The sequence below is a fragment of the Punica granatum genome, chromosome 4 (genome assembly GCF_007655135.1).
Source record: "Punica granatum isolate Tunisia-2019 chromosome 4, ASM765513v2, whole genome shotgun sequence".
NCBI lineage: Eukaryota > Viridiplantae > Streptophyta > Magnoliopsida > Myrtales > Lythraceae > Punica > Punica granatum.
This window is the reverse complement of record NC_045130.1, coordinates 1,680,989-1,691,681: the sequence shown is the minus strand read 5'-3', so window position 1 is coordinate 1,691,681 and position 10,693 is coordinate 1,680,989. Positions and strand designations below refer to the sequence as shown.

The following is a 10,693-nucleotide window of genomic DNA, read 5'->3' as shown; positions in this document are numbered from 1 at the left end:
TATATTTATTTATTTTCCTTTTCTCAAAAGTAATAAGAATTCATTTATTATTGAAAGAGTATATGAAACAATGCTCAAAAAAAGAAAATTACATCAAACGGCGAGGTCCTCCTAAGCAAGCTACTCAGGAAAATTACGGTGAAAAACACCGCAAATACAAATGTAACATCCGAAGTCTCAATCAAGGTCCCTATCCTCCCATATGGATCCCGGTAAAAACCAGGAGGAGTTTTGATTGATATATGTCTCTCTTTATTTTCTTACACGCATGTATATATATATATATATATATATATGTTATAAGTAGAACATTACTAGTTTTGTGGTGTGCATATAAGAACACAGTACGCTATTAAGCAAAAGTACAAATAAGAAAGCGTGATTGATCTTAAGACATAAGCGTAGATGGAAGACGAAAAGAGACGAATGATAAGTTTGCTGATAACAGCATATGCTATAAGTTTGACAAGAGGAAGCAAGTCTCTGCTTTTTTTTAGTGAGACCGACTACGAATATTCTCAGCCGACTGATTATTCGATTATTGATTTGGTCTTGATCACGAAATGCTTTCAGTAAGTTGCGAAAATCCTACACTGTAGATAAAATTTGCTTAATGAAAGCTCAATTTATAAATCATATTATCGCGATTATAACCAAAATTTTGTCTTCAAACCCGATACATAATGTTCAAGGCCTATGCGTGGGATGGGATAATTCTCTAAAAATCAAACTCACCATTCCCTAACCAGTCAAGATTCATTTTGCAACTACTACTCCGGCGAAAATAGGAGTTAAATTGTTTCAAAATTACGCTCGTATTTTAGTAGTCAATTATTGATTCTTCGGACTATCAATTCGATGCGGTAAGCACTTCACTCATTATTAAGTTAGATGTTATAAACCGAAGAGAGACTGTTCTTTGTGGTTGATATTTTGCTTAGTAAAATACCGTCCAAGATTATCTACCGAAAAAAAAAATTAAAAAAATAGAAATACTGTCCAAGATTATCGCTTAAGGGAAACAACTTCCATGAGAGTGACAAACCAACAACTTTCACGCGAGAGTGCCTCTGGGCCCAGCCCATTGTGAGGACCTGGAGGCCCAGGCCCAGATAGACATTTCTTTCTAGTGCACTGGGCTGGGCCCTTTTCACCATTTCGATTACATTTTAACATTTGGTATGAGACATAATATCCACATCATTTATCCCTCATGGTTTCTGCAAATTTCTTGATTGATCTTACCTCGTAATGGTATAGTGAAAAATAATTAATAGATAATTGTGGTACCCATGTGATGTTCTCATAAGATGAACAGTGAACCAATAGAAATTTTACCAGATGTTACCTTTATTAAAAAAGTCGTGAAATCTCATTTCTTTCTTTGATGGGATAAACAAAAAGTGAAACTAATACGATCACATTATTATTACAGCCTGCACGGTTGATACTAATTAGAAACAGTAATTCATTAACTTACTGAGGGAAAAAAAAAGTGATGATATCATTATTATTGACTACGATCGAGTTAATAATAGGTCCCACTTTTAAATAATTGCACAAGATGTTCCCTTCTTGATGTTGTCATTGCCAATTGCCATGGGTATTTATTCTTCTTCTTCTTTTTTTAATAAATCGATGGGTATTTGTTTATATTCATGTAAAAGGAAAAAGATGCTTTTTAAAAAAAAAAAATTTATTGGCTAGTGATGGAGCCATCACTATCATGATAAGGAATTCATTAAATTATCATGTTATGGATAGTTTTCTTTTTCCTACCGTAAATTAAATCATAGCAATGTGAACCGACTCGTTCTTGTCATTTAGTTCGCATGGATGTCGAATTTCTCCTCTTTGATGGAGGTTCTAGATTAAATACTTAATGGGACAATCAATATCTCTTTATTGGCTATTTAGAATGTTTATTTCATTGTATTAGATACATGAGTTTTTCTTGTAATCGAGGCACTTATATATATTTTCTCTCTTCGTTTTTTTTTTCCTGGTTGGTTGGGTTGGCGATGCACTATGGTTAATGTTTAGTATTGATCACCATAAGGGGTCCATTTCAAGTCCACTTAAAAAATTTAATTTAGAAGTCTTGCTTAGAGATGACAGCAGTGCGATTATACTGGGGTTATCTTGAGAACCGCAACCACATCACGATCTAAAATTACGAATCATTTTCATCGCGGTTTTGAAAGTTGAAAAATCATATCAGTACCACCAAAAAATCGCGAGTATCTGCACTGCACGACAAACTTAAATTAAATAAAAATTAAGAAAAATATAGCAATTAAAGAAATAAACAATATAAAAATATTATAGATAAAAGTTATCCATAAATTAGCATTCTATCTCTATCATTTTATTAGGTTTTATCAAGTTGATTAAGAAATCAAGTGAGATTGAGATTGCGCTTGGAAAATGGGTTGAAGTATTAGTCTAATCTACATGTATAGAAATATAAAGGTTGCGGTTCCTATACGCAGTTTTTTCATCAAAATTACATCTGCACCGCATCACCACGATTTTTGAAATTAAAAATCATATCCACAGCATAACCATTTGGTGCAGTTACACTGTGTAAAAAGTGGAGCGGTTATTCGCGGATATGGTTTTTACCAATACCATTGCCATCCGTAGTCTTGCTTTAACTTAGATACTTTAGCACAAGTAATAATAATTAAGCTAGATAAAGAAGCATGTTCAAACCGGTTTCTCATGTAGGGGAAATAAATCACGAAGATACGAACGGACAAGAAGGCATATCAATTCCCAATCTTAATGCACCAAATATCATCTAATTAGATAGCCCATGTGTATAATATTTTCTTTTTAATACTTTCTTATTGTACATTGTATTCTTTGTACATGTATCTCTTAAGAACAGTAATAAAGGTTAGCTGAAACATATTCAGAAACACTCAGTTTTCTCCCGTTCATTTGATTAGAAATAAGCATGTTCGTGTTACTCTTGCCAGACACAAATTACAAAAACAACAAAGCCACGAAATCCAACCTTAACCACAAAAGCGAGTCCCGAAACTAGTTATTCGATCGTAGACATGATTTGGTCTTCATATGGACTTTGGATATGATCACATACTGCATTTCATCTAAGCCAATACGATGAGCATAGCTCACTTGAGACAGGACGGTTTATCACATTAGCCCGAACCGTGGTGGCTTTGTTTTGGCTTCAGCTTCTCATTGAGCTGCTCTACGAAGAACTGACCCATAACTCTTGCAGCCAGTGGAAGCCCATCGCACTTATTTGCGAGCTCTGTCTTCAGTTTATCCACCTGCTCGACATTATTGATATCGTCGACCCCGTTTCTTTTAACCTCATCTTTGAATATCGTCCAACAGATCTCAGGGTCCGAGAATGGCTGTAGAAAGTGCAGGTTGTCTCTCCCGATCATGAAGTTCCCTACTTCCTCGAACCTTGTTGTGACAATAACTGCCCCGCCTGACCCCTTGGGCAGCCCGTGCGCAAGCCTCTTGTCCCATTCTTCCGTGCCATCCTCGCACTTAAAGCACGAACTTAGCATCTCGTACCAGGGGTCCGTGCCACACACATCATCGAGCACTATCAGATATCTTTTACCTGTTTAACGAGAAGGAACCAGTACACGATACAATAGATGAACTCATTTTAAGTTGTTTGGAATTCAGTTGCAAAGAACTCGAATTATGAGGATACCGAGTTTGGAAATTGATGTGGATATTGATTGACCGGAATTTGGACAAGTCTAAAAACTGCTGCAAGTTCGATGTCAGTTCATTACCAGCTAGTTGCAGATGAAGAGCATAGAGCAGCCCCCTAAGGCCATGGCTCGAATAAATCGAACCACTCATGGCCTCATTAATTCCTAGATGGGTTAGGATCCTCTTGGCAACGGCAGCATTCAGTTCTTCTTTAGCCATGTTTGGCTGGTGGGAAACGCATACCCAAATCCTCGGCACGAACTTATCCTTGACTTCTTGCTTATCACAAATCATCTGGGCAAGTGTTGTCTTCCCAACCCCTCTCATCCCCACGATCCCAACCGCCTTGAAGCTATCTGCTCTCTTGGGATCTAGAAGCAGCCTCTCAAGGGACATGACCTCTTCCTTGAGCCCACGAACCCTGGAGGAATCGACTTCCCTGGTGGTGACCTCACGGGAGATCTCGGCCCTGTCCTCCCTCGGCCTTGGGCAGGCGTTATTGGCCAGGTCGGCAATTGATTTCTTCATTCCTTCCAGGTCCTGCCTGATCTTCTCCAAGCTGCTCAATTGTGTAAATATCTTGTTTGGGGAGACAAGAGCTTTCTTCATAGAGATCGTCCGGCACTCCTCGAGGGCGTTGTTGAGCAGGACTAACTCTTGGTTTAGTGATCTCTCCTTTGGGAACGGTGAACCAAGGATGTGCTCGATCAGTTCGCTCAACTTCACAAATTGGCTGTGAAATCGGCATTTTGAGCTCATTTCCAGTTTGTTCTTGAACTTGCTTGCTAGATACTTCTCCACATCCTCTGCCATATTGTTGACAGACACCCTACAAAGCACTCTAGCTCTAAATAATATGAAGGAAAGGAAATTATCTTCGATCTAATGCTCTTCCCTTTTTGACATGCTAGGACCCTCAACCTATTGGCTGAGACCAATCCCGACTTAGCGCTGCTTTAACTTTGTTTGTGCATTTAAAATTCCGGTTCTGCCCCTGATTACTGTCATCTGTCTTTACTCCGTATTTTCTAAAAAAACCTTTGTCAACTTCCCATCATTCACCAGTACTCCAAATCAAGAAACCAAACAGGAAACTTGGGAAAATCAATGGACCTGCTGGGGCTGGTGAAGAAGCTGTGGAAGGCATGGAACCTGAAAGGAGTCATTCTCCTCAGCCTCTCCCTCCAGACGTTCCTCATCCTATTTGGCTCCCTCAGGAAGAGGACCGCCAACACCGTCGCGATCATGTTCATTTGGATTGCCTACTTGCTCGCTGACTGGGCAGCAAGCTTCGCCGTTGGTCTTATCTCGAAGGCCCAAGGAGCCGCTCCACCTGGCGAGGGTGATAATGCTGACCTCCTGGCCTTCTGGGCACCGTTCCTCCTCGTCCACCTTGGAGGCCCTGACACCATCACCGCTTTCTCCCTCGAGGATAACGAGCTTTGGCTTCGGCACTTCCTTGGTCTTGCCTTCCAGGTAATGCAGAATTTCCGGAAAATTTATGGAAAATGAGAACACAGTTTTCCAGGTCGTGAACTGACCCAAAAATCACTCCTAGGTAGCAGCCGCAGTTTATATCTTCTCCCAGGCTTTTCCCGAAAACAAGCTCCTGTTCCCAACGATCCTTCTCTTCATATCTGGCACGATCAAGTTTGTGGAGCGGACACGGGCCCTGTATCTTGCTAGCGCGAAGAGCTTCCGCGAGTCGATGCTGACTGAACCTGACCCAGGTCCCAACTACGCAAAGCTGATGGATGAGTACTCCTCGAAGCTTGAGGCAAACCTCCCGACCAAGATCATCATGATTGCAGAACGCAACAACAGGATTGCATCCCAGAAAGTCGAGGCATTTGGAGCTTCCGATGACTATGAGCTGGACAATATAGAAATTGTGAAGCAGGCATATAGGCAGTTTAAGACCTTCAAGGGGCTGATCGTAGACCTCATCTTCAGCTTCCGCGAGCGGGACAACAGCCGAGCCTTCTTTCACAATACGAAGGCTGAGGAAGCGCTGAGCCTAATCGAGGTGGAGCTCAACTTCTTCTATGATGTCCTCTACACCAAGATCGTGGTTGTGAGGCAGAAGGTTGGGTACATTTGCCGGTTCGTCTGTTTCGCCTGCGTGGCCATTGCTTTGTTTCTCTTTTATGGTATGGACAAGAAGGGATTCCACACGAGCAATATTGATATAACCTTCACCCTGCTTATTGGGGCTCTAAGCCTCGATTTGATTGCTCTGCTTCAGATGATTTTCTCAGACTGGACAGTCGCAAACTTGTCTGAAGAGAGCTCCATTTTAACTTCGATCTTCATGAAATACCTTTCCCTTAAGAGGTCAACCTGGTCGACTAACAGGGAATCCAATAATTCATGGATGTCTACGAGATGCCTGAGATGGATTACGAACCGCTTTTTCCGGCGGTGGTGCGGATCCATCCCAAAGTACAACCTTATCGAGTATTGCATCCAAGAGCATCCAAAGGAGGTTCACGAGTTCCATGATTATCCCCGGATTCTGTTCAATAAAGTGATCGGTTACTTAGGTATGAAAGATCTCCTCGACCACATCCGGTATGTATCAAGGAAGACATTCACTGAGAAACTATGGAACTTCATCTTCGAGGAGCTGAAGAAGAAGTCTCTGGTTGCGGCTGACCCCGATGTCGCGAAAGGGATATTCTCGGCCCGGGGTGAGTGGGTCCTCCGGGACATTGAGTGCAGGGAGCTGATGCGGTACATTGCTGATGTGGAGTACGATGAGAGCCTCCTGCTGTGGCACATTGCTACTGAGCTCTGCTACAACTTGGACACTCGCAGATCGGGAAGCAATAGTGATGACAGTTGCCGCGAGTTTAGCAAGACCCTCTCAGACTACATGCTATACCTTTTAGTCGTGCAATCTGCTATGATGGTATCTATTGCGGGTATCGGGCAGATAAGGTCCATATCCATTAGCATTCTCATTATAGGAAATCCTGAAATCATCTTCATTATGGTTTGATCATGGAAACACTTCGAATTTTCCATTTTATAAGCTAATGCTGTTCGCCTTTTTGCTCAAAAAACATGTATTCATTCATTCCTAGTATGGAAGTGATGTCCGTCCCTATGATGGCAGGTTCCGGGACACATGTGCCGAGGCAGAGAAATTCTTTGCGAGCAAGGAGTTGTCGCTATCAGCAGATATGGAACAACAAGGACAGCAGGCATCAAAGTATATCCTTGCCGTGAACACTTCTGTGAGGCCAGTGGATGTGAAGGGAGACAGGAGCAAGTCCGTGCTGTTCGAGGCAAGCAGATTGGCCAAGGAGCTCAACAAGATGGAAGAGAAGAAGAAGTGGGAGACCGTGAGCAGAGTGTGGGTCGAGTTGCTATCGTACGCAGCCAGCCACTGCAGGGCTGCAGCTCATGCCCAGCAGCTCAGCAAAGGCGGGGAGCTCGCCACATTTGTGTGGCTGTTGATGGCACATTTTGGGCTCGGGGAGCAGTTCCAGATCAACGAAGGCCATGCCCGGGCCAAGCTCATTGTGCGCAAATAATTACAAAGTTTATTAAATTAATGCATAAAGTGTACCGGTGAGTTCCATAAACTGCTGCTCGTAACATAGAAGTGTGACTCCGTGAGTGATGGGAGGTCGAACATATCAGAGTCAGGCAACTTTAGGGGTGTAATTAATGGAGGTTTCCAGACTGCTTGTATTGTCCAGCAACTGTGTTAAAACTTTAGTGGTGTGTTTAGTTTGAGAGTTAAAAAAGTAACTTAATTTTGATAGTGGAAAATGACAAATGAGGTGAGATTATAAATTTGACTTGAGAAACGTGTGTTTTTATTGTGTAGTGTGTTGAGTTAAAGTTAAAGTTAAAATTTTTGACTTGAAAAATGTGTATTTTTATTGTGTAGTATGTTGAGTTAAAATTTAAATTTAAATTTTTGTAATTTTAACTGGGAAAATAAACAGGTCTCGGTGTCCTAGCATGGTGTTTGTTTTAACTCATGGGTTTGTAAAATGTTAAGTATTGAGACATAGGACATGAATACAACTACAATAATAGAAAAGAAAATCCCACGCAAAGATCCAAGGTGTGTCTCATCATATAATCTGATGAATGTTGAATGAAATAACTTTTTTTTTTTCGCTTACAATAGAGATTCATAAATATAATATAAATGAAATAACTTAATTAAACTTTAAAAATATTACATTTACACGGTGGGATGTATTATTATTAAGATGACTATTAAGTTGAAGTCCAACAATAATTCCAAATAAATGTATTATTATTAAGATGACTATTAAGTTAAAGGTCAAAAATAATTGAAAGTTCGAGAAAAATGATAAAGATTGCATTGTTGGAAACTTAAGGGTGTTTGGTTATCGGATTGTTAGATTAAAGGGAAATTTAAAGTTAACATTTGGTTGTAAAGTTCGAACTTTACCTCGTATTTTACAATATTTGGTTGTAAAGTTTATAAAAGTTAATCATTGTAATTATTTTTTCGAGTTAGAATTTTATCGGCAAAGACTTTGCATCTGAAACAGATGGAATTTTTAGAAATAGAAATTACGGTCATGGGACCCTCAATCATCTATATAAAAATATATTATATATTATATTGTCATCCACATTTTCTATAATCCAATATAATTTACTAAACACAACAATCTCACATTTCGACAAACAATTCAAGAAAAAAAGTTCCATAGTTAAAATTTCCATACAATCTTCACATTTCCTGTAATCTAACAATACTCGAACCAAACGCTCCCTAGGGAATATAGATGGTAATTTAATACTGTGGTGTTTTATAAAACAAATTGATGAGAAAATAATGCAATTTGTATTATTGGCCTTATTTGAAAATGCCAATGTTCTTTGAACAAGGGCATATTGGGATAGTTGTCATTTTTGCACATTACGATGGTGGGTCCACGGAAGTAATAATCTTAAAATACCATGTCATGAGATGGTGAAATGTTTCCATCACCCGGCGAGTTCCACGAAGAGCTCTTACATGGAATCATTTTCCTTACAAACGTTGTAATCTATATGAGGTAAAGCTCGAATATTCCCGGGAATCCACCAACTTTACATCAATCCAAACACCACCTTATGACTCTTTCATGTCTATTACACAAAAAGCATAATAATAAAGTTTCAAACAAACTTACTTTGCATAAAAGAGCCCCACCTTTTAATAGCGTCTCTAATGATATATTATTTATCTCGTGTGTCACGCTCAAACGAAAAAGCTTAATATATATTCGATACTATAAAAAAATATATGTATATATTTATTAAAGAAACGGATAATATGATAGAAAGTGATATATTTACGTTGAATTAATATTGATATATATATATATATATAATATGAGTAATTTCGGATGAATAGAAAGTCTTTTTTTATAAATGCATGTGAAACTCTTAGGTAGATGCGTTCCCACACCACACGTCCGTGTTTTTTCAAGGTGAGCGGGACCCATATGAGCCCAATAATTGCTCCAACATGGAAATGATTTTTGGGTTATTGACTCCCACCGTCGCAAGATAAAGGTAAATTACATAAAAGCCCCTTAAACTAATGCCTTTGACTATGCTCCTCAAACTTTATTTCAATGCATTTAAATCCCTAAACTTTATCGAGGAATAATACCACTCCTTGTCCAATTTCCCGGCAAAGCTGAAAAAGAAAAATTTTTGTTTGAGGCCAACCGAGAAACTGGGATTTACTTCCTTACTGCAACGTTCAACTTGTTCTGCTTCCTCCTCCTCCTCCTCCTCCTCTTCTTCTTCTTCTTCTTCTTCTTCTTCTTCTTCTTCTTCTTCTTCTTCTTCCTCTTCCTCATCCCACTTGGACGAAATTGGAAGGTTGTCAGCTCTTTGTGGCACTCAAAAAGCAAAGGAAATAGAAAGGACATCCCAAGGAGCAAGTAACCTTCTGCTTCCTAATGCCAGTTCTTTTCTTTGATGAACTTGTTATTGTTGTTGTTGTGATCAATTAACATTACCCAGAGGAAAAGAGACATATTACAAGGTTTTAGTTGGTTCTTCTTCATATACTTTGATACACGTGTTGACCCCATTGATATATTAGAGCACAATACTGGAGTTTGTTGTGGCAAGAGATTTTAACAAACAAGGCTAATATATAATTGCTGTTTCGAAATCGAAGAGCTGCTTTTCATTTTTATCTTTTCAAGCTACATGTTTCTCTCTCAACAGCTTTTCTTTCTCCTCCTTAATCTTCAGCAATGGTACTTCAAATGTTTGAAGAAAGGAAATAATTACAAAGTTTATCAAATGAATGTATAAAGTGTACCGGAGAGTTCCATAAACTGCTGCTAGCAGTATCGGAGTGTGACTCGGCAAGGGATGGAGGTCGAACTGGTCAGAGTCAGGAAACTTTAGGGGTGTAAATAGAGGATCCCAAACTGTTTGGAGTGTCCAGCAACTATGTTAAAACTTTAGGTGTCCTAGCACAGTATTTGCTTTAATTCATGGGTTTGTAAAATGTAAAGTGGTGGGACATAGGACATGAACTACAATAATAGAAAAGAAGCATCCCAAGCAAAGATCCAAGATGTGTCTCATCATAATCTTAATGTTGAATGAAACAATTCAGCAAAGACAAAATCAGCAAAAAATAGAATGTTGAATGAAATAACTTAATTAGATGTTAGAAATATTATGTTTACACGATGGAAGGTATTATTATTAAAAGGACTATAAAGATAAAGTTCGACAATAATCCGAAGTTCAAGAAAAATGCTAAGGGCTTGTTTGGTTTTAGGATAGTATTTTAGAATCATAATTCTAACTTAACTCTACTCACTACAAAATAAAATAACTCATACAAAGTCAAAGAGTGGGCTCCATTTATACCACTTTTTTCCACAACAAAACAACATAACTCATACAAAGTCAAAGGGTGGGTCTCATTTATTCCACTCAAAATCAAAATCAAAATCTAATTTTAAAA

General features: G+C 39.0%; 2 protein-coding genes across 3 annotated transcripts; one reads left to right on the top strand and one right to left on the bottom strand.

Annotated features, from left to right (window-relative positions):
• Positions 1–2,914: 2,914 nt before the first annotated feature.
• Positions 2,915–4,637, bottom strand: LOC116203926 (probable disease resistance protein At5g45490). Its single transcript, XM_031535906.1, has 2 exons — positions 3,792–4,637; positions 2,915–3,610 (listed from the first exon to the last, which is right to left on the bottom strand). The coding sequence occupies exons 1-2, from the start codon at positions 4,522–4,524 to the stop codon at positions 3,171–3,173; spliced, it is 1,173 nt and encodes a 390-aa protein (XP_031391766.1). The 5' UTR covers positions 4,525–4,637; the 3' UTR covers positions 2,915–3,170.
• Positions 4,638–4,639: 2 nt separating this feature from the next.
• Positions 4,640–7,529, top strand: LOC116203925. 2 transcript variants are annotated; one of them, XM_031535904.1, is made up of 3 exons: positions 4,640–5,187; positions 5,270–6,622; positions 6,830–7,529. In XM_031535904.1, exons 1-3 carry the CDS (start codon positions 4,819–4,821, stop codon positions 7,289–7,291), a joined length of 2,184 nt encoding a protein of 727 aa, XP_031391764.1. In that variant the 5' UTR covers positions 4,640–4,818; the 3' UTR covers positions 7,292–7,529. The 2 variants fall into 2 exon arrangements, with proteins under 2 accessions (XP_031391764.1, XP_031391765.1); XM_031535905.1 differs by having other exon boundaries at positions 4,668–5,187; positions 5,270–6,651.
• The last annotated feature ends 3,164 nt before the right edge of the window (positions 7,530–10,693 follow it).

Excerpts from the sequence above, each read along its gene's own strand:
- LOC116203926 (XM_031535906.1), bottom strand. The coding sequence starts at position 4,524 with ATGGCAGAGGATGTGGAGAAGTATCTAGCAAGCAAGTTCAAGAACAAA. Across the intron at positions 3,611-3,791 it reads TCTTCATCTGCAACTAGCTG|GTAAAAGATATCTGATAGTG; the intron begins GTAATGAACTGA and ends CTCGTTAAACAG.
- LOC116203925 (XM_031535904.1), top strand. The coding sequence starts at position 4,819 with ATGGACCTGCTGGGGCTGGTGAAGAAGCTGTGGAAGGCATGGAACCTG. Across the intron at positions 5,188-5,269 it reads TCCTTGGTCTTGCCTTCCAG|GTAGCAGCCGCAGTTTATAT; the intron begins GTAATGCAGAAT and ends AATCACTCCTAG. Across the intron at positions 6,623-6,829 it reads TCGTGCAATCTGCTATGATG|GTTCCGGGACACATGTGCCG; the intron begins GTATCTATTGCG and ends CTATGATGGCAG.